At 43.1% G+C, this 25,446-nt stretch overlaps 2 protein-coding genes across 3 annotated transcripts in view; one reads left to right on the top strand and one right to left on the bottom strand.

The window, feature by feature from the left end:
• LOC115797799 (myosin-16) overlaps nucleotides 1-4,347 on the top strand; it is a 53,318-nt gene extending 48,971 nt beyond the window's left edge. Inside the window, exons 17-23 of one of the 2 annotated variants that reach the window (XM_030754305.1) lie at nucleotides 121-313; nucleotides 390-593; nucleotides 675-800; nucleotides 889-1,059; nucleotides 1,431-1,631; nucleotides 1,721-1,867; nucleotides 2,030-4,347. In XM_030754305.1, coding sequence (XP_030610165.1) covers nucleotides 121-313; nucleotides 390-593; nucleotides 675-800; nucleotides 889-1,059; nucleotides 1,431-1,631; nucleotides 1,721-1,867; nucleotides 2,030-2,182 — 1,195 coding nt within the window. In that variant the 3' untranslated portion in view covers nucleotides 2,183-4,347. The remainder of the gene's footprint in view (nucleotides 1-120; nucleotides 314-389; nucleotides 594-674; nucleotides 801-888; nucleotides 1,060-1,430; nucleotides 1,632-1,720; nucleotides 1,868-2,029) is intronic. The other variant, XM_030754306.1, reaches the window with a different exon arrangement.
• A 120-nt stretch (nucleotides 4,348-4,467) lies between these two features.
• The window catches only part of gas7b (growth arrest-specific 7b), a 74,639-nt gene continuing 53,660 nt past the window's right edge, over nucleotides 4,468-25,446 (bottom strand). The window contains exons 8-14 of the mRNA XM_030754308.1: nucleotides 25,274-25,348; nucleotides 19,492-19,570; nucleotides 15,417-15,545; nucleotides 14,462-14,585; nucleotides 7,640-7,719; nucleotides 6,625-6,723; nucleotides 4,468-5,924 (exon numbers count right to left, since the gene is read on the bottom strand). Coding sequence (XP_030610168.1) covers nucleotides 5,811-5,924; nucleotides 6,625-6,723; nucleotides 7,640-7,719; nucleotides 14,462-14,585; nucleotides 15,417-15,545; nucleotides 19,492-19,570; nucleotides 25,274-25,348 — 700 coding nt within the window. The 3' untranslated portion in view covers nucleotides 4,468-5,810. The remainder of the gene's footprint in view (nucleotides 5,925-6,624; nucleotides 6,724-7,639; nucleotides 7,720-14,461; nucleotides 14,586-15,416; nucleotides 15,546-19,491; nucleotides 19,571-25,273; nucleotides 25,349-25,446) is intronic.

Here is a 25,446-nt window from a genome sequence, read left to right as displayed (position 1 = left end):
CCTGCTCTACCTCCTGAGCTACCCAGCTGTGTGTTTTATAATCCTGGACTTTGCTGCTTGTCTAAAACAGTTTTTCATCTATTTATTCTTTCTCCTCCTCTCCCTGTCGCCTGATGATAGAAAAAGCCACCAGAGGGCGCTCGAGTCCCTGCAGGCCAGTCTGGATGTAGAGGTGAAGGGGAGAGCAGAGGGGCTGAAGCTGAAGAAGAAACTGGAGGCTGACATCAATGAGCTGGAACTACAGGTGGACCTGCTCACCAAGAGCAACACAGAGCTCAGCAAGAACAGCAAGAAGATGCAGCAGCAGATGAAGGTCTGCTCACCACATACAGCAAGTACAGTAAGTGTTTTCTTCACAACCCTGCTGACAGATCACGTGTCTGTCACAGGAGCTTCAGGCTCAGCTGGAGGAGGAAGTGAGGAGCCACGAGGAGAGCAGGGAGGAGCAGGCAGCCATGGAGCGACGCTGCTCTCTGCTGGTCAGCGAGGGTGAGGAGACCCACGCAGCCCTGGAGAGCGCAGAGAGGGCCCGAAAGGCTCTGGAGATAGAGCTGCAGGAGGCCGCTGAGAAATACAGCGACCTCAACAACCAGGTGTCACACAGTGCCTCTGCTTTTATTTCATTCATTCTAACAAGACCCAGTGACACTCAGACTTTCCTGATGTGCGTTCAGTTCCAGGCGGCTCTGAGCGGGAGGAGGAAGCTGGAGATGGATTTCCAGACTCTGCAGCAGGAGCACGAGGAGCTGCAGGCAGAGACGAGAGGATGCACAGACAAAGCTAAGAAGGCCACCTGTGAGGTATAACACATGAGCTGACTCCATGTTGCAGTGCAGATTAATGCAGGCGAAGTAACTAATGTTTGAAATTGATGTTCTCTTCTGTCAGCTGGCACGAGTTGGGGAGGAGCTGCGTCTGGAGCAGGAGCACACGCTGCACCTGGAGAGAGTGAAGAAAGGTCTGGAAGCCCAGATCAAAGAGATGAGCAGCAGGCTGGAGGAGGCCGAGCAGATGGCTCTGAAAGGAGGAAAGAAGATTATCCAGAAGCTGGAGGGCAAGGTGCACAGACACAAACAGCTGAGGAGCTCTGGAGTAAATGCTCTGAGATACGAGCCTCTGTGAGCGTGGTCACATGGGCACGAGTATCCCACGCTATGAGCGTCTACGCAGAAACAGGTCAGGTCAGAGTACGGCCTACCACTGGTTGGTGGTGTGGTGCGACAGCTATGAATGACGCACCAGCTCGAGCCTCTGGCTTCTGGAGCATCTTCCTCCTCCTGGACTCTTTCTGTGTTAATGCTTGTAAACCTGCACAGTCTAAGTCATCCAGAGCTATCAGAATACCTATGCTGTCATGCAGAAACAGTTATTACCATAAAGACTTAGTAAACACTGTGTGGATACATAATAAGCCTTCTGTCCACATGCAGGTGAAGGAGCTGGAGCTGGAGCTGGACTCGGAGCAAAAGCGACACGCTGAGACGGTGAAGACGCTGCGGAAGCACGAGCGACGGCTGAAGGAGCTGCTGTTCCAGTCAGAGGAGGACCAGAAGAACCAGCAGAGGATGCAGGAGCTGGTGGAGAGGCTGCAGAACAAGATGAAGGCTTACAAGAGACAAGTAGAGGAGGCCGTACGTCATGTCGCCCTCTTTACTCTGAGCACATTTCCCAGCATATGTGCAGGCTCCTTTTAAAATAACTCACACTGCTGTCACTGCAGGAGGAACAAGCTAACATGAACCTGGCGAAGTACAGGAAGACCGTCCACGAGCTGGATGATGCTGAAGAGAGGGCGGACATCGCTGAGTCAGCACTCACCAAGATCAGGACCAAGAACAGAGGCAGCTTCGGCAAGGGGTACTCGTCTGTAAGTGTCCTCTGGAACAGCATATTATGACCAGGCTTATTAAATACACAGTAGTGAGGGCTGCCACGTGTGATACTTTCTGTGCTGCTAACCCCACATTAGCCTGTTCTACTAACTACTTGTTCCTCGTGCTGACTCCAAGGCTTGTGTGCGCCCTCACAGGGTTATAGCACTCCATACCCAGGCCGGGTCCGGTCACCCAGCTCAGCGGGCTCGGAGGGCAGAGGAGAGAAGATCCTCAACGATGACGAGGAATCGGTCAGCTCCCTCATCCCGGCCTATCTCAACTCCCTCAAGAAGCTCATGATTGATTAGGAACCTGGCTTTAGTCCCACCATCATCCTCCAGAAGTGAAGCAAAGTACAGTATGAAGTTTGAAACATCCAAAAGGGTCTGTGGGTGGCTTCAGTGTGTTCAGGTCATTCAGACCCGTTTGTGTATGCTCTACATTCATGCTGAATTTTCTACAACATACTTGTGGCTTCCTCTCAGTGTAGCTCTGACACAGCTTTATAGCCCACAATCTATATCCATTTTTACTGTAATATTTGTATGTAAAAAGTCACAAATGTTCCAGATTCTCACTTAAGTAACACTTTATTACAATGTGCATATATATCTTTTATTAGACCATCAGTTAATTATCCATCCATAAAATCTGCCATAAAATTAAAATCAAATTCTCAGCTGTGTTCTCACTCTGGAACATACAATATTTTTGCCATTTTATGACATTTTCTATGTGTTTAATACAAATAAGACCAAGTGTCAGCTGCCAGAAGCTGGGGCAGCACAGCGGCGTGGTTCTCTGTGTTTGTGTGGGTTCTCTGTGGTCCTCCCACAGTCCAGAGACATGCAGTCAGTGGGGTTAGGGTAACTGGTGAGTCTAAATTGGCCTGAGTTGTTGTCTGTCTCTCTGTGTTAGCCCTGCGACAGGCTGGTGACCTGTCCAGGGTGTACCCAGCCTCTCACCCTGTGACAGCTGGGACAGGCTCCCGCACCCCCACGACCCTGAAAAGGGTAAGTGGAAGAAAATGGATGGATGCCAGTAACTGCAGTTCCTCTAATGGCCACAGAAGGCCGGCTGTAAAAGTCAGTCCTGTTAGTGTCTGTTAGAGTGGTACCGTTTTACACAGCCTGGTACAGCTAATTCGCAGATATGTGTCTTTGTGTTGGATGCAGCTTGCTAGCATTAATAAAATATGGTCACTTTTGGTTCCAAAAAACAAACATGGTGACATCATCGAAGGGTCTAAAACCAGTGGGTGATGTCACACTGGCCACACCTACAGTCTCAAGATCATAATGCTTTCCTGCTTCAGTGCCATGAACAAGCATTAGCCCGTCCTGATGTATTTGTTTTTTGCATATTTGTCACAATTACAGGTTTCAGGTTATCAAAGATGGCACACATTAGGGCGCCTGGGTGGCTTAGTGGTGAGGCCGGCGACCACGTGCATATGCCGCGTTGCGGTGCAGGAGGCGCGGGTTTGCATCCCGGCCTGTCGCCAGTTTGCCCGAAAAAGTAACTGCCCCTAAACCTGATAACTGGTTGGGTCACACCGTGCAGTGAGAACTGGACTGGATTATTATTAACTGGATTATTTTAATTCCGCCACATTTTTTTCTGTTTCCCAGAGTTTTGGGGCTCATCCAGATGTTTGTTGGCAGATGTGAGACGAGCCTTTGTGTTCTTGTTGGTCAGCTGTGGTTTTCTCCTACGAGCTCTCCCATGGAGGCCATTTTTGCCTCGTCTCTTTCTTATTGTTGAATCATGAACTCTGACCTCTTCTTTTAGGCTGCTTCACCTTGACAGGTTTTATTCAGGTGATTTTTTTTTTTTTTTTTTTTTGAGTCAACAGGTGTGGCAGTGATCAGGTCTGAGTGTGGCTGATGAAACTGAGCTGCAGTGCTTAATCAGAGTCAGATCATGATGTAACAAAGCCACAGAGCCCTTCAGTATCTTTTTTCCTTTAATAAATCCATCCACTCTCTTCTGCTCATCCTTTTCAAAACTGCAGTTTCTATTTACTCAGGTCACCTTTTTCTAATTAAAATTTGTTTAATGATTTGAAAGTGTGACAAATATGCAAAAACCTAAAAAAAAACAACTTTTTGACAGCACTGTAAACACTGTTTGGAGTCAATATTTTCTACCTTTGAGCAAAATCTGAGAACCTCTTAGATAAATCTGGTCAGATACAATATTATCCATGTACAATCACACAGGTTCAGACGATTTGGAGTCGGTCAGTAACTTTGTACATAAGCGACATAAATATCAAAGATTTCAGATTTTCATGACTAACTTATGCCTCATAAATGACTGCAGTCACTATCATAAAGTGTTACTGTACGTGGGTTATTGTAGGTCATTAATTTCAGTATATTTTGAAATGTACCTTTATTATCAGTGCCTAAACCTGTAATGAGACCAAATCTGCTGTTGAATGTGAAAACGTGTTTTTAAGGAAATAAAATCCCTGCGTTTGCTTTCCTGCGTTTTTGTGGCGAACAAACAAACCAGAAAGCAGCATTTGGGGACGTGAGATACATGTTTCCATTTTATTAATGAAAAATGCCAACCTGTCACTGTTAATGTACAAAACCATCTCAGTAAGCTTCTGTCAGCAGTCAGGCAGTAACACTGGACGAGAACATTTTAGCTCCTGCAGCACGGTCACCAAATCCACTGATTCATGTCCCAAAACTCTGTCAGATGTTTTATTGGATTTAAAGCACTTTATGTTTGATATCAGTAACAAATGTCTATCATATTCTTTCTATATAAATCTATTTTATTTTACATTCTTCCCACTACCATCCCCCTTTCAGAGCAAATCACAGGTCGAGCATATTTACATATATATATGTCACAGTTATGCTTCATGAACATAACCAAAACAAGTGTGTAGCAACTTCTCTAGAGATCTTTTCATATGAACAGCAATTTACAGACTATTTATTAAAAAATCATTTGGATATAAAGTGCAACTGGCTGATTTTAGAGTCTTATTAGAAATAAAAAAGTAGGAAAAGTGTTGCCAGATTTGGGATTTTAGTGCTCTGCAGCTGACCGCAGGCTTTTCCCCAAGTGTGATGATCAGTTAGCATCTACAGGCATTAATTGTGTTTGGATCTTTTATAGGATTCATATTACTTAGTTAAATTGTTGGCATGAAGTAAAACGTTGCCTGGTTATTATTAGTTATTGTACAAAAATAATCAGCTGATTCTGGCGGATTGATTTTCTGCAGAATGTGGATGAAGTCAAAGAAAAGAAGCTTTAGGGTGAAACTTAAGACCCACTATTAGAGAAAAATATCATCTTTAAATTTCAAACAGGAAGTCTGCCACACTTATAATCAGCTGCATTTTGTTAATTAAAATGAGGTGTAGTAACAGTAGCTGAAGGGCAGAGCTTAGCAAAGGTCAACATGTGCACGCTGTAGACATTAAAGTACTTCATTCTTATTCTGGTACACAGTAAGAGCCTGAATGCAGTTTTCTTAGCAGCATCTGTTAAATCACTGCAGTTCTGGAGTATTAGCATTACACTTCTGCCTGACATAAAGCTATTCAGCATTTACACGTTCGCCATCGGTGCTCCTCGATCATTCGCCTCACCTGAGCGTCCTTTAGCAAAGAGTATACACACAAACTTCCATTTTCCTGTGCCAAGCAACAGCTCGTGTGACACAAAACTATGACCAGTCACATCCTCCCTCACAAAAACTCCCCCAGACACTGGCCTCATCCTCAGCAGGCGGCTGCCAGGACGCAGAGAATGGCTGAGCTCGAACTGCTCATCCCTCAGTCTGTTAGGAATCACATACAGATCAGTGTGTGCGTGTGCGGGAGGGGGATGATCCCAGCACAAACGTCATTTTCCAATCGCTGGCTTGCTGTGTCTGGGTGTGAGTTCATCCAGACAGCGTCAACATCAGATCTCTACGTCCACTGGCCGGATTTCTCCAGTTTTATTCTCCCGTACCCACATTTCTCTGTCTTTGGTCGGGTCCACACACTGCAGGAGCTGATCCACCGGCTCCATGGTCTGGAAGAACAAACAAGGTTTTTAGAGACCGTTCTTCACCATCATCTTCTTACGTCACTCATAGGACTTAGAAAGAGGCTCTTTGGCTCCCTCTGCTGGTGTTGATGAGGTAACTATACAATCAGATGTGAGATACTGCACTCCTTTAAATCAGTCGATTTTTGAGTTTATTTAATAAATTGAGTTTATTGCACATTGAAGAACTGATGCAGTCTCAAACTATAAAGAATGAATCCATCAAAAATACATAAGAGCAGGCTCCAGTTTGAGATTTTACACACTAACTTTAAATTAAAACAGTTTGTCAGATTCTTTTTTTATTTAAATACCATACAGTAACACTGAGCCACACCATTACTACCAGGTTAGATGAATAACATTGATCATCTCAGTTAAGCTGGGATGATCCAGCAGCACAGTGCAAAAACTGCTCAGGAATGATTTGAGGAAGAGTCCAATATGTTGACCTGGCCTCCAAACTCCAGGTCTTAGTCCTACTGAGCATCTGTAAGGATATGCTGGAACAAGCCCAACAGAGGCCCCAAGCATCAAACCAGTTATCATTTGAGAGGCCTGTGGGTCACAGAGCAGGGCTGGTACTATTAAAATGAGTCCATCTCTCATATGAGAAGTCCCATATGAATGAGGGCTTGGTGTGCACTAGCTGTTGCCTGCAAAAGAGAGCAGACGTTGCACTTACACTTTGGTTGAACATGTCGGTCTCGTGTCGAAGGGTGGTGTACTGGCAAAGATGCTGTCTGATCATCTCCACCCGCTCAACCTCCAGTCGTTCCAGCTCCTGAAAAAAACAGTTTGTAACAGCTGAGTCACAAAGAAGTCACCAGAACAGGCTCCACAGTGACTTCACTAATGAGGAAACTTCAGGCACAGCTGCCCTTCCTGGGGTCTGTATAACATTACAGTATTAAAAAAATCATTCAGGAGCTTTCGCTGGTGTGCAGGCTCCGAGTTTTTAAAAATATTTGGATTGTGGAAGCCCTTTTCTCTCAGTGTAATCTTTAACCATGCTAATGGAAGCCTGTCAATTGGCATATTAGCTTTCCAGCATAAAGTTGAAATGAGATGTTCCTAATTTTAGAAATATTGCACAAATGCAAAAAATCGGTCCTACATATTTGTTTAATATGTGCATTGAAGGACATATCCTGGTCAAAAATGACTCCAAGATTTCTCAGTGTTTCTGGAGGCCAAAGTAATGCCATCCAGAGTAAGTATCTGGTTAGACACCATGTTTCTAAGATTTGTGGGTCTGAGTACAAGAACAGTTTGATCTGAATTTAGAAGCAGGAAATTAGAGGTCATCCAGGCCTTTATGTCTTTAAGACATTCCTGCAACTAGTGTGTCATGTGGCTTCATAAAGCTGTGTATCATCTGCATAACAATGAAAATACTTTCTGATAATACTGCCTAAGGGAAGCATGTATAGTGTAAATAAAACTGGTCCTCTTTGGTTTCCTCAGTAGTGGGTAAAATACTCTATAGGGATATAGAGATTGATTAGGCCAGTCTAAGACTTCCATTTAAAAATAGAGTTAAACAGTAAAATGGTAAATTTCCCCCTTGGTGGTGAAAGTTTTAGTTGGATTCTGCAGAGCGTAACTCCAAAAAGCATCAACGTACAGACACTGACAGCAAAATCATTTACAGTTACTTTGGCTGAATTATGCAACATGTAAAACTCGTGTGCTCTCACCAGGCTTGTGGTGACCATCTCCTCAAACCATTTGGACTGTGACTGATTATAAAGGTCGACACAGCGCATCAGATCATCACCTGTCAAAGAGGAAAAACAAGACAATTAGCAGCTCTTATTCTGAAAATATAGGCACTAATTTGGCTACAACAGCAAAGAGACTCAACTAAGTATTTAATTTGGTTCTGAGAGTGCTGAATTACATCAGCAGAAATGTAGTACACAGTTTATACAGCAGATGGTGCTGCAACCCAAATAATCCCTCAGCTAGGACTTCCAAACAAAATCCACATGTACAGGGTTGGGTCCTCAGTTATTCAGCTGATACAATTATTCCAAAGCAGTACAGATGATCTAGACTGATAACACATTTCATTATGATACCATGAGAGAAGGGAAGGGTAATCTGTTATTTCATTAATGTGTCTGCCTGCATCCTGCTGACAACCAAACAAACACTAATCATGTAGGAGATTAGATCAGCGAGGAAATGATGCTGATCATTCTGTTCTTCAGTCTTCTGCAGTCATCATCTGCTCATATATCTGCTACATTATGTTCATATTAATGTCTTATTCTTCTTTTAAATCTGGCTGCTAAATAGCTCACAGCATAGCTAGTGTAGAGCAGTATTTCTTAAAGTGGAGCCCAGGGACAAAAAGAGGTAATTAAGGGGGTTCAATCACTCCAGTTTTAGCTAAAGTTGAATGTTCTCAGTCATTCAGCTATGGAGCAGATATGACAAGCCAAAGAATGCTTAATGTGCTGAAGAACATTAAAAATGGCTTTGACCCTTTAAGCCTAACCTCTGAAGGTGCCCTGTCAGCACGATGATGTAAGGTCATGGTTTGGCAATCCTCAGACCACTTGATAGCTACTCAATAGATACATTTTTATTTATATATATATATATATATATATATATATATTCAGAAGACCTAATTTGATTTCCCTTATTTTCTGTTATATTGGAGCAACAGGTCTGGATTTGAATGTCGGTCAGGGCATGCAGTCAGTAAAGGTACCTAAATCTACCTCAGAACATGAGCAAGGGACACATAACTAAAGCCATAGTGGCTCAGATTTCACTGGGCTTAACAAGACCTGCACCAGGTGATGGGGAACCAGGACACACTGATGAGAGGTGGGCACGGACAGAGAACATGGAATGAGATGGGATGTTACTATGCCAGCCAACTCAATGAGAGAGGTATGGAAGAAAAGAAAAACAAAAACACAAAAAGTGCCATCTGTAACTCGAAATAAAAAAAGAACAAAAAAACCCCCAAAATTTCGTGAATGACCCGAAATTACGAGAAATAACCCCAAATTTTGAGTTTTCACATTAATAACTCGAAATTTCGGCTTAGCATTGCCAATCAGGAAGCTCAGAAAAATTGGTCATTTCCTTGTTAGCAGATGCCGCCAACGCATGCACGCTCAAAATGGGGTAGCCACAGTATCGGTGAGCTAGCAGCGTCTAGCAAACGTGAACAAATTGTTTCATCTTTTTGATCGTCAGCAGTCAAAATGCCTTGTAATGAAAAACAGCTGCATAAAAGGTGAGGAATCAATGTTTTCGTGTCAATCTGTTGGACAGCTGATGCCTTCAGCTTCCTGCTTCTGGTTAGCAAGGAGATGATGTACCGTCACAGAGCTTCCCAACTGGCAGCGCTAAGTCGAAATTTCGAGTTATTAATGTGAAAATTTGAGATCTGTAACAGGAAATTTTGACTTCTCTCAAAATTTCGAGTTACTAAGTTGAAATTTCGAGAAAACAACTTGAAATTTCGAGTTATGGATGGCAAATTTTTTATTTTTAATGGTGGAAACAAGCTTCCATAGAGAGGCTCTATGCAACGACGCTCCCATCTTACTGACAAAGTCCCATCAGAGGAGAAGCTTGCAGATGTGAACACAGCTGTGTGCATCACCCCCACTACCACTGTCACTGAAACCAGTGAGCTGATATGTGCCACTGCCACAGTAATTATAGAAACAGTTGGGTATAAGATCAAGGATGCTTGAAGAGAAAGGGGAAGCCTGGAAGGATGTTAGTCGGCAAAGTGAGATACAGAAGGACATCATGAGAGACAGGACCTCGATGAATAAGTTGTCTGTATGTGAGGCTCTAGAAACTGCCAAATAAAGACTCACAGCTCTGGCTACTCAGCTGAAGAGATACACCAGAGAAGCAGAGGCCAAGAGAATAAATGGACTGTTCTCCAAAGATCCATCCAGTGTATGTTCTCATCTACAAGGGAACAATAATACGAGGGCAAACCCACCCAGAGCTGAGACTGAACAATACTGGAAGAACATCTGGGAGAAAGAGGTGTCACACAACACCAAGTGGCCGGTGGACCTAAGAGCAGACTTGAGCAACCCCCCAGAAAAAACAGCCAACATCACCAAGGCAGACATCCAACAAGTCTCTGGAATGAAGAGGTGGATAGCACCAGCACCTGACATGATGATCCACACCTACTGCCTGAAGAACGGTATTCCATGAACATCTGGCAGCAGAAATAAGAGGGCTGCTAACAACAGGTACTCAGACTGTCAGACACAGGGCAGAACAATCCTGATCACAAAGGATCCCCATGGGGGTACGGCACCATCAAACTACCGGATGTTTACCAGCAACATGGAAGCTCCTCTCAGGCACCATAGTAACCAAGCTGAGTAGGCACGTCAGTCAATACATGAGAGCAGCTCAGAAGACCATTGGAAACAACACCAGAGGGTCAAAGCATCAGCTAATGGTTGATAGACCAGTACACCAGGACTCAAGACAAGGCAGACCAACCTGAGTACCACCTGGATTTACTACAAGGGAGCCCATAACTCAATGACCCACACATGGATACTGGAGTGCTTGACACTGTACAAGGCTAATAGTGCACTAATAAAGTTCATCAGGAACTCAGTGGAACTGTGGAAGACAACACTGGAGGCCAACTCCAAGGGAATTGCATAAGTCACCATCGAATGCTGAATATACCAAATGATTCACTGTCCCCACTGCTGTTCTGCATAGGCCTCAACCCCCTAAGCCAGCTTAGATACCAGAGTAGATACCAAAATAGATTCAGGAGTGGAGTGGCCATCAGCAACCTTGATGACATCAAGCTGTACACCAAGAGTGAGCAAGACATTGACACACTGATCCACTTCACCAGGATCTCCAGTGAGGATATCAGGATGTCATTCGGACTGGATAAGTGTGGCCGAAAAGAGAGGGAAGGCGATCCGGACTGAGGGGTGGAGCTACCAGAAGGCAAAATGGCAGACACACAGGACAACAAGTACCTGGGTATCCCACAGGCCAATGGGAACCATGGTAAAGATGCAAGGAGGTCAGCCACAGCCAAACACCTCCAGAAGGTAAGACAGGTGCTGAGAAGTCAGCTCACTGGCAGCAATAAAATCCAAGTCATCAATACAAACTCCCTAGTGGTCATTGGCTACCCAGCTGGAATAAGCTGACCACAGGAGGACATAGGCGCCACTGATATCAAGACCTGAAAACTCATCACAATTCACAGAGGTCTTCACCCAAAGTCCAGCACCATGAAGCTCTGAGCAACAGAACGAGGGAAGGCAAGAATTAGTCAGTGTCAGAGCCTCAGTCCAGGATGAAACCGCCTGTTTCAGACAGAGGAAGAACCTCGCCAAATGCAAAACTAGTGAAATAAAACAGTTCCCAGATTAAACATTAAAGTTTTTGGTGCTTTGAGTTTCATTATATATCATCAGACTTTCTGGTGGACATTTGTACAGCTGATATCTCCAAAACTGGACAACTCACAAAACATAATCTAGATCTATGTTAATCTAATTAATCTAGGTATCTTGTCGAAAGATCACTTTAATACAGTGATCCACGCCTTTGTTACAACCAGGCTGGATTACTGTAATTCTTTGTATTTTGGCGTTAACCAGTCCTCACTGTCTCGTCTTCAGCTGCTACAAAATGCTGCTGCACGGCTATTGACTGGAACATGTAAGAAGGAACACATCACTCTGGTTTTATCTTCTCTGCACTGGCTTCCTGTTTATTTTAGAGTTCATTTTAAAATTCTTTTATTTGTTTTTAAGTCCTTAAATGGCCTTGCACCACCCTACCTTGTGGAGCTGCTGCACCTACACTCCCCTTCCCGCTCGCTCAGATCTGCTGACCAACTGCTTTTGGTCGTAGCGAGGACTAAGCAGAGACTCAGGGGGGCCAGAGCCTTTGCTGTGGCAGCTCCCAGGTTGTGGAACTCACTGCCTGTGCTCATTAAACAGGCCTCTTTGCTAGCCATATTTAAATCTTCTCTCAAGACCCACCTTTTTCACCTGGCATTTGACCAGGCTTGAGACATTTGTATTGTTGTGTATTTATTTCTTATTTTTTTTAGTCTAATTTTATCCTGACTCTTAATTGATTGTGTATTTGATTTTTATATTTTATTGATGCTCTTATTTTGGGTGTTGACTCTTACCTTTGTCTATTGTTGTGTTTTATTTTTCCATGTTAAGTGTAAAGTGCTTTATAAATAAATTGGCTTGGCTTGATGGATGAAAAGAAATACAGGTCATTAAGATTTCTGGGTTAAACTGCTCCTTTAATACTTGTATACAATGGAGTCACATTAAAGGATCTTTAAATGTTCTAGCACTTCAGAACGGTTCTCGCCGATGAGGCAGAATTTACAGTAAACAGGGTTTTCTCTCAGGTCGGCTCACGCTGGCTTCTATAAATAAACGGTGAGGGGAAAATGAGAAGCACATGCACATAATCCCCCAAAATAAAATAAAATAAAAAATCTAAGTGAAAATATGTTTAAAAAGAAAAAAAGTAATGAGCTCCATAAAAGAGTGATCACAGGTTTAGATGGTTGATCTGAACTGTAAGATAATCCTTGGTACCAGTGCTGTGTGCAAGCCAATGCGGTGAGAGCGATAATGAGACTTTGTTATGAGCAGACAGATGCCATGCTTTATTTGTTTTGGCATCAGACTCCTTTCTGCTTCCCTCACGCTGCAGTCATCATCACTGACTGCCAGACACCACGAGCACTGTCAACAACTGCTGCTTTTTTTTTTTTTTAACCTGGTTGCATAAGAAACACAGAGGAGGAAGGAATCAAACCTGTGTCCGAGCCAACCAAACACGTGCGGTCGTGCCTCGTTGGCTCATGACATCACACTCTGGTGGAGCGTTTACATCGGTTTGCTGTCAGTCACTTTCCTCAGGTAGCAAAGATTTTATAAATCAACCAGACATCTGCTGCTGCTACTTTCCGCTCCGGCTCTTTAAACATGCACATGTGCCTTCACTGTACATTTTAATACATTTGAAAGGATCCTTATGCCAAAGAGGAAATGCCTTGGGCTTGACTAATGCAACCCTTTCCAAACTGCATAAGTCTACTAATTATTCCTTTTGGAATTAGCATGCTATCTGACTGGAATCCATTATTAGATTCACTTATTTAATCTGAATTCTATTAACACTGTTTCTGAATCTATTTATGCTCCAACCTGTGGCTGTGAACTAAGGAATGAGATAAGACTGAAGTCAATCATCAAATTTCTGTGCCAAAGATGCTCGACATGCAGAGTGAAGAGAAATATATTCACAGCAGCAGAAGATATGAAATGTTGACAGAATATGTATTTACACAGTGAAAATAACAGCCATCGACTTTGGTGCACCTTCATTTCCAGCAGCTACTTGCCTCAAATACTCAAAAAGTCCTGGTTCAGAATTCGTGGCTGACCTGCTTAATTTACTGGTATGAATAAAATCTAAATATTTGTTCACATGCACAGACAATGAGGACAGCACCACCACAAACTACAGCTCATGTGGTTCAGATAAAATATGTTGTGGGGCTGATTTTATGTCCAAAACTTTATTGTCTTTGTCAAATTATATAATTATATAAAGTCATTCTATCACATATAATGCTCATTTCTAGTTTTATATAATAGCTCTGCATGATTCACAGTTCAAAACACTCATTACTGACGTTACGCTGGTCCGTGGTGCAGCCCCTCAGTTCTCAGTACTGTCTGAAAGAGCTTTCTTCTGATTGGCTGCCCATTGTGAGCAGAAGATTTAAACACCAGGTGGGTGGAGCTTCTGTGCTCACATCATGAGCTGTGTGCCCAAGATGATCATATTCGAGATATCCTCTCACTGATTTAGTACAGAGAGCGACGAGTAGAAAAAACTGAAGCCAGAGGTTTTGGATCACATCATTTAAAATTCTGAAAAATATATCTCATAGCAGCTGGAATGGCATAGTGGTAACATTACGGTCTTTGGAGCAGGAGGTCGGGGGTTCGAATCCTGACCAAGGATTGACTGAAGCCATACTGGATGTTGCTACGGCAAGGGGGAGCCAAGACAACAGGTCAGGGGGGAAATTTCATTATCCCCACAATCTGAGTTATAATCAATAACAGAGCAGCAATACTGGGAGACCTGGGAGACATAGGCACAATACCAATGCTGTGGCAGACATCCAGGAAACATGGCAGCACAAATGAGCGCCCAACTGGCCTGGACCCCTTTTGAAGGGACTTATGATCTTGCCTGGTACAAATTAGTATTTCATAAAAGTGTGTCTGTGTCTACCAAAGTCATTGATACCATACTACCATAATGATAAGCTACCATATTTTTAAACCCAGGAATTCTCAGTTTTATGTATAATCAATAGTGAATGTTTCACAGAGTGCAGTGCTCGCTCCTACCTAAAACAGCAAGTAATGCCTCAGTGAAAGGATGACCCTATAAAGACCCGACCTTTGCCCTGTGGCTCTGACCTGCTTGTGTGGATTTCCTGCGGGCCTTTTTGATGTCCTCTTCAATCTTGTTGCTGAGTTTGATCTCCAGCTGCTGAGTCTTTAGCTCCAGCTCTTTCTGTCGGTCAGCCAGAGCTTTACGAGCCTGCCAGAGATGAAACCCTGAAGTCAGAGACGCTCTTTCACAAAACAATCAGGCAGCAGAGTTTTTCTTTAGACTACGTGCAGCATTTTAGAAACAAACATCACCATAATTAACGTGATGAAAGTCTGCAGCTAAAATAATGTTACAGTCTGCTTCAATTCATCACAGTTATAATGCTGTCTGCTTGATTCATTCAGTGTTAAAGCTCTCTGACAGCCAACAATGCCAGGATCTTGTTTCCCATCCTGCTTTAAGTACAGCAGATGAACTTATCTGAGAAACTGTTGTGTCCTTTCTCAGCATGAAGCCAGCAACAGATGATGTGAGACAGATCTGCAGTTGCCTTCAGGCTTCAGCCGATTGCTTTTGATTGTACATATACAAAAAGCAGGAAACATTCCACAGACAGCTGTCTGCTTATGGAAGAAATGTGGAATTTTAATCAGCAGCGAGATGATTCCCTAAATCCTTCTGCTGCCATATGAAATAACACAGCATACATTAAATGCTAAATGGACTAGTTCTTACACAGCGCTTTTCTACTCAGTCTGAGCGCTTATACAGCATGTTTACATTTACCCATTCATACAAGCACTTCCATGATTAACTTAGCTAAGTGCTTCAATTGTCTAACATTAACACTCCAACGGTTGTGTCAGAGAGCAACTTGGGGTTCAGTATCTTGCCCAAGGATACACTGGCATGCAGCCTGGAGTAGCCAGGAATTGAACCGCTGACCTTCTGATCAGTAGGTGACCTGCTCTACCTACTGAGCTACAGCCATTAGAGAGAGGTGCTGTGCTGTTCCTATGTTTGTATGCGTCTGTCTACCTTCTCCACAGCTGCATAACGACCAACCAGCTGCTTCCGCAGGTCGGCGATGTGGTGGTCGAAGCGCTTCATGTCCTTCTTGAAGTTCTCCCTGAAGGTCAGCAAAGGCTTCTCCACCTCACTCTGGAGCTGCTCACAGAAAACAGCAAACACTGAATTCAACACTGAGCAGCAGAAAAAGAACCAACGGCTAATTTCAGGCAGGCATCTGTTGGTAAAACACGACCTCCCACAACGACAACAGCTTTCATACGCTGACAGAAATCGAGACATGGAGACATCACTTGTTGTGCTTCGGTGCACTTACAGTTCAGAATTTTGTTTCTCAGTTACTATGTTAAATAAAAGGTGAAGCTAGCCAAAAGTTATTTTTACCACTTAGCTCATTTTTTCTCACTATCAGCTAGTTAGCATCAAACCCAAAAATGAGCTAGCATTTCTGCGCTCAGTCAGCTGATGCAAACTTTAGACATTTTCCCCATTCTGTTACATAACCTGAAGAATAAAATAAAAGGTGTACTTGTGAATTCAGAAGCTAAAATATAATGTTGCTCCAGAAAGGCTGTCTGCTAACATGTAGTTAGATGGGACTCTGTGGTGAAGTTTTATTTCCTATGGTGAGCAGTCAACTCGTGATTACATTTATGATTCAAATTCATAAAAGTGGCCTTTTCCCAGCTGTCAAAGGGCGAGAGGCAGGGTACACCCTGAACAGGTCACCAGCCTAACACAGAGAAACAGACTACCATTCACACCTATGGGCAATTTAGAGTGGCCAATTACCCTAACCCCAGAAAGTGCATGTCTTTGGACTGTGGGAGGAAACCCACGCAGACACAGGGAGAACATGCAAACTCCACACAGAGAGAGAGAGGGGCCCGGGCCAAGGTGGAATCGAACCCAGGCCTTCCAGATGGTATTTTAACTGTGAGGCAGCAGTGCTAACACCACGCCACCGAAATCAGCCACTCTGCATCCATCTGCCTACTTTTCTGTGTCATTAAATTAAATCACTGAGAAAATCTTATAATAAAGGCTTAAAAAGGTTGAGCAAGCGTGAGCACCTCTATAAGAGCAAATACAGAGACACTGAAATAGCGTTACTGGCTCTCCTAATAATTCAGGTTTATACAGTTTATATTGCAGAAATGCTATCAATCTGCAATGTAATCAATCAAAAAGGGTCACCCTTTAATCACTTCTCTGTATATCAGATTTAATTATGCATAACATTAATTAGCTCCACTCCCTCTGGTTGTATTCCATATATTATGTCATCATCTTCTCACACTGAGCTACTTTAGATAACAAATGCTTTGATATGAATGAGCCAAACAAAAGCCAGAATATTAGTCATCAACACTGCTTTGCTTCCTTTTCCTGATCCCTGTAGGTAAAGTTGCTTTTAAAATTAACAGCACGACTTCCAGATCCAAGAGTCTGACAAGGCCGTATTAGTTAAGCCGTCACTGTTAATATGCAACGTGGTGTCCTGCCCCAGCTGTCGGAGATGAATGAGATGTGGAGCTCCTTCCTGCAATCACACTGAAACCCATCATTCTAAATTCATTTCCACTTAAATCCTTCCTTCTCCTTCAAGAACCTGGAAGAGTGCCGCACATCTGTGCATCTCTGGATGATAACATCACCGGCTCCATTTCCTCCATCGCTCCAGCTGCAATCCTGGTCTCTGTCTTTTTGTCTCCCCCTCTTGGCTTCGACGTCCACCCCCATCGAACGCGACCAGAGAATGAAGAGCACTAGCTGCCCCTCGAAGACTTTTCTTATAACAGAAGACGTCTTGCTCAAAAATCAGCCAGGATCAGTCCCACAGACTTTCTACTTCAAAATATAAAATTATTTAAAGCCTCTGTGTCGCACACATGCTTGATATGGTAACACTTAAAATCAGTAGCATGGTTGCTTTGACTCAGCGGTATAATGTGTGAGTGCTTATTAGATGTGGAGACTTATTGGAAATAAGTAATGCTCTGCATACTAATACAAATGCAGCTAAAAACTAAAAAAAAAAGTGGAAATATCTTTTTTTTTTTTTTTGTGGGTTTTTTGGGTCTGCACATTGATTTATGGTTTTCAGTGCTGCTGTAATACTGCAGGGCCAAACAGCAGCGTCGGCTCTATGAATGAGAGACACTTGCAAAGACTTTTGAGTTACAGTAAGTCTCCTTGTTCATGTCACAGGGCCACAGTGACATTTGAAAAACTCCACTAAAAATATCTTTACTTCCTGGTTATACTATAACTTTTTTGAAAAGTCATAAAAAGACTCAGTAAACACCGAGTTTATTCATAGTTTCCAGTCACTGGTTTGAAGACACAGAGGCTGAAACGTTGTTCCAACATGCAGCCGACACTCCAGGGCGACAGAGATCCACACACAGCTCCACTGTGGTGATGCTTAAAACACAAACAGTTACATGTATTTTTGATTTGGATGAGTCAATAAAACTGCTATTTGGGAGGTCCATCCATGTTGATAAGAGTCACTGAAGTTACCACTAAGAACTAGTTTAGATCACATCTTATGACTGTCAGTGTAGGCTTAAATGCCCCACACTAAAAAACCTCGGTGCCTGGGGAAAAGGAAGCACTGCTGGGCTTTGGCCACCGTGCTTTAATAGAAAGCTTGGGAGAAGTGTTCTCATTCAGTGCCATACTCCACACAGTCTGCAAGCAGCTGTGGACGAAGACAGCTTTGTTTTGGCCTCCACTTGGGCAGCCTGATGAGCATGTGATCAAGCATGAAAACTACGAATTGAACCTGCTCGAAAAATGCTGCGTGCCCTGTGTGTGCAGTTCACTGTGCGTGTTTACTGTGCGTGCAGTTCACTGTGCGTGTTCACTGTGTGTGCAGTTCACTGTGCGTGTGTGTTTTTTCCATCAATGTAAAGTGTTTCAAGAAAAATAAGAATCAACATTTCAGCTGCTGCCGGGTCCTTTTCAGACAGGGGAGGCTTTCCCCTCACAACCCTTTGAAACGAGCCGTACTCGCTCAGCTGCTTTCTGAGTTTAGCATTTAGCACGCTAACTGAGGCCTGCAGAGTCTGATCTGCAGCTCCTGGGTTTTTTAGCACGTCCTCAGAGCGTTGCACGGCCTGACTGTCAGATGGGCAGCTGTCTTGGATGTCATCCACCTGTGAATAATCTTCCTAACTGTAGAACGGCCTTATAACCCTTCCCAGAGGCAGTAACAATTGCTTCTCTAACATCATTTCTGATGTCCTTCCTCCTTGGCATTGTGTTAACACACAGCTGAATGTTCCAGCCCAGCAAACTGCCAAAACTTCTGCTTTTACAGAGCTGCTCGCATCAGTTAAGTGTGTTTGATTATCAGCACCTGGTTGCTACTTTCCCTTTTAACTCCTATGGAAGCAGTAAGAGTCGACTTAGTTTTTCACACCCTGCTTCTGCACTTTAGCTCAGCTTTTGTTAAATAAATAATGGCACGGTGTATTGTCATGTTTTGCTGTTCATCTCAGTTTGTATTTACCAAATTTTACCACCTGCAAAGGATCAGATTATTGTTATTATTTCCTGAAATGACAGAGGGTACTTTCTTCTTACCATGACTAACATTTAATGAGCTGTGAAGCTCTTATTGTGAAAATTATCTGGCCCAAGGAAAACAATGCTGCCTGCTGAAGCTAATTCTGGTTTTGTCTAAACTGACTGTGGTGTGAGGGGGAGGAATCGTTCAACCATTCAGTATTTTGTATACAAAACAAGCACAGGACAATTTAATTTCAGCTGCACGGGACACATATCTTGCAAGTATAATATAGTGATGCTAGCTTTTTGTTTATTGCTATCCGCCCACTCCACGTTGCCACTGGTAATTTGGCCTGAGACATTCCACGGTCTCTGGTTGCCACATTGCTGCTAAGCTCTTCCTGTATGCCTCTTATGCCCTTTTGTGCTTCAAGACACAGACGGCTATGGCTGCGTATGAGGACAGTAACCAGGCAGTCAGATTCATGTGAACACTATGAAAGTATGTTGAGTTAATATTTAGCTTCAGATCTCATTAACCGGATCATACAGTGTGATGAATTACCTTTGAGGAGAACTTTAGGTGAACTTCAGCTTCATCTGCCAGGCTCTTCTTCAGCTGGGCCCAAGCCTCCCCCAGAGTGCTGAGAGCAGATAAAAACGAGGGAGAGTGTGTGTGCGGTTAATACCTTACACAATAAAAGACCACACATACTTTTAGGAAGACATACAGGGAGGGCAGGGAAGCTGCCAAGGAAACTGGGGGGGGGTGAGATGGAGTTGGGGGAGCAGGATGAATCCTGTCACACACACACACACACACACACACACACACACACACACACACACAGAGTTGAGGTTCATGAGTGGTCAGTGCAAAAGTTCACGGACACACAAATAACGGGTAAATCTGCAGAGCTGAGCTGAGGTCCACAGCCAGTTCAACAGATGATTAGGACATGTGGGACATGAGATATGGATCCACTTATTCTCTCAGCTTCAAGCGCAGCTTTTCAACACAGCTGGGGGCAGTAAAACTGAGAAGACTTGTTTTGATGATGAGCATTCAAATTACGTTAGCTGATGCACATTACATAATAATCACACGCAACTTGTCTTTTTAATAGGACAGACATTGGTTTTGATTTACAGAGAACGGTTTATGACAGAGAGCCTGTTTCATGTGGCAGACGGGGACTTTAAATCAATCAGGAGGGAGACAGTCGCAGACACAAGGCTTTAGGTCCGGGACCTTCATGGGTCAGTGGGCCACTTCAAAGCATCGCTCTGAATGGAAGACGAGTGGAATTCCCTCACACTGACATCCATAACATTCCTAACACTGTCGGAGCGAAGTCTGGCACCTCCAACCCTGCACCATCTAAACCATTCTGAGTCTTTCAAATCACAGATAATACAGATCGTCTTAAAGCTCACAGCTGCTGACCGTCAGTGGGAAGGAAAGAAAATACCACGAAGGCTGTTTTACAGTCCAGTTAGTGTTCAGAACACATTTCTGTAGAAGGAGTTTTGTGCCTAATAAATGCTTAATAAGTTAACTCAGAAATACAGTTAGTGCTTTAAACTAAAAAAAAAGACATTTATAACTTTATTCATAAGCTAAATGTATTCATTCATGTTCATGTTTTGCTTACAGTAAACCCACTACAAAACATACTGAAAACTTTGTGTCCAAAAGTGTAACAATATGAATGTAATAGCATACACTGTACATAAAAGATGGACACAGGCACCCAACACACACACACACACACACCAGCTCATTTGTGTCAAAGTGCTGTTATCATAAAGTCAGTGAACAAGTGTGTGAAGTTTGATGAGTCCACCTTGAACGATACACATCTACAGTGTGGATTTGAACATCCTTGGTGATATCATTCAAGTTATCACGCTCACAAGAGTTTCAGAAAACTTGACCTCTGACCTTTACCTTTAGGTCAAGGTCGCTGAGATTCAAACGCATCTGATATTTTTAGTAGATGCATCTATGGTGTGAATTTGAACGTCATCATAAAAGTCCTTGTAGAAGCAAGTCGTGCCACTCGACAGCCATCTTGGTAACACCTTCAGGGCCTCATTTGGACTGTTATTTTAAAGCTTCTGTCTAAACGAACACATCGATTTAATTTCAGTGGTCAGTGAAACAGAAAAACGGCGCGTACAGAATCACGTCAGATCTGAAGGAAAACAAACACTTAAAAAGTTTGTTTATGGGAAAAGTTCAAACATTTTGCAGCTTCATTTATCAAGAGCTTTGACATTATCAACATCTCTGTCTCCTGCAGCCTCAGCACTGCAAAGATGCAACACTAACTCATATTATGGATACAGTAAACCAAGAAAAACGATCACCACCCCGACCTGCTTCTTTGCTATGATAACCTGTAGGTTTTCCCTGCCAGTGCACAGTTCAAACTGTGCGCATGTGTCAGCATAAAAACATGCTTTTTGATATCTTCAGATTTGACTGTTGGTCGCTGCTCTCCTGAAAATCTAAACCTTAACAACTGGAATTATCTGTTCACTATATTTATTTGTTTGTTTCTTTCTTTCTTTTGTATGTTCTGCTAAAACAAGTCCACAAACAGTCAGAGAGGAGATTTACAACTGCAAGGTTGGAGATTACACGAAGTGACCCTTTTATCACTCCATACATTGCTTACAAATGCAGACAGATGTGTTTATGTTTCACGACGGTGGTTTGGTTGAAAGTTGTAAGCCCTAAAGATTCAGCCACCATGGCTGAACAAAGAAAACAGCCCCACCAGCAGAATCGGCCTATAAATAAGCAAAACGTCTGTTTACGCTCAGTGTTACTCACAGAAATGTACCGTGTATACGGTCGAGGTCTGACCACTGTACTGAAGACATTTCCTTCCACATGCCGCTCTGAAACCTTTCTAGCAATCTTCTGCTTTTTATTTTGCCTTTTACGAACAACCCATAAGATCAGCTGTAGTGGACAATAATACCAAAGCTACCTGTCTAATGTTACCCACATCATCTCCCTCACCAGTGAGCCACTGTGACGACCCACTCTGCCCCACCTTCCTTTTGGCCTGCTTGTGTAGCACGACTCCTGCGAGCATTAGGGGGCAGGCGTGGCTCGTTTGCCGATCAGTGACACTGGCAACACCTGGGCCCAATGTGTGCCAGTGCTCTAGAAGTTCTCAGTTGATGGGGGGGGCTCTCCTCCTTGAGACACTTCTTCGGCTTGGCTTCTTGCACTTGACAACATTGCATATACGATTTCTTCACTCATGCACTCACGACACGTATCGTGGTCAGTTTAAGTTCTGCTTCTGTTTCTTCAATTTAAAATAAACAACTGTTTAATTGGCATTTGAGTTTAAGAAAAGCAGGAAATTCTCAGAATCTGGAGCCATCACCTGTTTGGCACGCATGCCTAAAAACGGACTAAACTGACTCAACTATCGAAATACTACATTTTCACCTTATAAATCTGGTGTCATTTTTTGTTTGTGTGTAGAAATATGAATTTGAGAACACTGGATGGCTGGAACGTTGTAGTTCTGAGCTGTCACAAAAAAAACAAAAAAACTTTCCAGAAAACAATGAATTTTTGGGAATGATCTCATCCTGGAAGTAATCAATGGAAAATAGTCTTAAATCTTTAAATAACTGCCAGACTGTGCTATGGCACCAATAAAAAAATCAAACAGCTTTTGATTGAATATTTTTGTGTTTCACATTTTCCCCACACTGTGGGTTTTCCCACCCAAACGAGTTTAATTCAGCCTTTTCAGCATGCAGACTGCAAGCTCATCCAGGTGGAGTATGGTTCCACCTTAAAACCACACCAGACACAATACAAACCTGAAACCAAGAGGAATCTGGATCTTAAAGCTGCGCCGCTCCAAACGTTATTCACACTCAATAAATTATATCTGCCATGTGCCTGCAGTCCTGCATTCCCAAGTGACAGACAGTCACTCGCCAATAAAATACTGCATCTCAGGAAAAAATTAATCTCTTGCCATTCAAGTAGTCACATGCCTCACATCTCTACCAAACAAATAGCAAATTCAGGAATAAATACATGGCTGGTTCTGGGCTGCGGCTGCTCGGACGGTAGGAACCAACCAACAAAACAGCGATTGTCCTGTCTGACAACAGAGCCAGCCTTAGGGACAGTATAATGGAAGCATTGTGTTGCACTTTTGTGGGTGTGGGCAGACTGAGCAGGCTGGCATAATCTGGATTCTATATGGGACAATTCCATCCCACTGTGTTAGCATCACAGTATGAAGAGGGGTCATCTTATGTGCTTGTAAACAGTGCAAGGGAGGGTGAGCTTAGCTAAACCTTCCTTACACCCGCTCTCATTTACAGCTGGCCTTCTTCCTGTGTGTGATATAAATGTTTAGAATGTGAAACAAAGTGTACAATATTTTCTCAGCCTGTGTAAATCTTGCTGAATGCAGAATACAGCAGCTCAGGTCTGAAAGAGTCAGCAAACCCTCCCTCTGTTTGCTAGCTAACACTAGTTAATATTAACCACCAAAAGCAATCAATTCAATTCCATTTATATAGCACCAAATCACCTCAAGCTGCTTCGTACTGTAAAGACCCTGCAATAATCAACCCTAAATAAACAGACTTTCCTACAGTATGACATTTATGACCCAAAACAACAAAGAAATAATCGACCGAGCACATTTTTTTCGTGGTAAGTTTTCACACATAGCTGTACATGTTATGATCATTATATAAGACTACACCCATAGAAAGTATAAAAGATGGCCTTAACTACTGTGATGTCACCCACTGGCTTCTGAATTCCTGTTTTGAAACCTTGAGTGTTTTTGCCGTCACCATCTTGGTGTTTTGAAACCGGATGCTAGAAACAAATGTGGTTCTGACTGTGAAACCGCACACATGTCAGGAAGGGGTTTAGGCTCCTTTTCCTTTTATATTTTAAGACCATTTGGCATCCCATATTAGCTATGCTGCTGATTTAATCACTTTAAATTATTTTTATAAAGCCCAACTAGTAGAACTACAGCTAGCTATTGCTTCAGTTAGCCAAAGTGCGCTCTCCCTAACTTTGCTTTGCTAAAACAAAGTCAAAGCTTTGATTGGCAGGTAAATTGTATCTAATGCATTGCAGCCAGTGATGCAGCAGTGACCTTCTGATTATACTTTTGCTTTGTTTTTTTCATTAGCGAGTGATTCTACTACCAACATTTAGTCAAATAACCAGCATTTGAACTTGAGTTGATCCCTGAGCCTCCACAGAATCAGAGGTTAACAGATGCATGTTCCTGTGTGTCCTTGGTGAATCAAAGGGCTGCTCTCGCCTCAGCGTGATATCCTGTGTGTTGCCAAACAGGAGAAAAGAGGAGAGGCTGCAAACTCTCTTCCTCCCAGCAGAGCTTCCCACCATCCCCTCCATTTATTTCCCAACACACCTCGTCTCCTCACATGTGTCTGTGTCTCCTCTCCTGTGCTCTCTTTTAATAGCAGGAATGTGCTGCAGGATGGAGATCAAAGTGGTTTACAGAAAGGCCACACTGCCTCGCAGGTTCACCGGCAGGACCTCCAGATTCAGACTCACACCTGGATGTCTCGCCTGATTGGCTGCTTGACTGGCCCGCTCACTGAGGAGCTGTCTGCTGGACTATCTAATTGGCCGACTAATTAGGCATTAGTGTTAATTTACACCTAGCAAACTCACTCATGGCAGACATTAAAGCTTGACTGTGTAACTAAATTACAAAATAGATGTAAAACACACTTGTGTATTTTTGCACACTCTGATTTTGCTGTGACAGGCTGACCTGGTCTGAGATGACCTGTAACACATGAGCACAGATCAGCCAAATCACAACTGCCAAAAGAACGTTACCCAAGCTGGCAGATATTTATGCTTATTATATTCAACATTTCTAAAAAGAAGACTTTTTTCAACACATTCTACCTTAGTTTTACCTCTAAGTAAAGGTAAAAGTTTTTCATGTATAAGAAATATAACCACTGTTTTTAGTTACTCACGCAGGTTTTCAGTCACTTAATTTAAACCAGCTCTGTAGCTGAGCCTGACGTCTGACCTCCCTGAGAAGAAATATAGCCTCCATAGTGCAATGAAGTGCTGCACTGCTATTACAGAATATACTGTGAAGGAAGGAGCCTAAAACACTGCATTTACAGCCTTCACAACTCCACGGCGGCTCTGTGAAGGCTGGCAGACTGCTTTTCAAATGCTGACATGCACCTTTATTTTTTTTAAATATACTGATTCATGTGTGACAGGCTGCTCTGCGATGGGGGCAGGTTGTGTGTCTTTCTTCTTCACAGCCACTCACCCTTCTTCCTGGCCCGCTAGCGGGATCTGGGAAAGCTTGGAGAGATTCTTGGCGTACTCCTCTTCTATCTTTATCCTGAGAGGGAAGTAGAGGTCGATTACCACACGGTGTTTACGCAACACTAACTGTTTCCATGTACATTTCCTGTATTGTGTAATGCACTGATGTACATG

The sequence above is a fragment of the Archocentrus centrarchus genome, chromosome 19, assembly GCF_007364275.1.
Source record: "Archocentrus centrarchus isolate MPI-CPG fArcCen1 chromosome 19, fArcCen1, whole genome shotgun sequence".
Lineage (NCBI taxonomy): Eukaryota > Metazoa > Chordata > Actinopteri > Cichliformes > Cichlidae > Archocentrus > Archocentrus centrarchus.
Note: the sequence above shows the minus strand (reverse complement) of the source record. Positions and strands in the feature narration are given on the sequence as shown.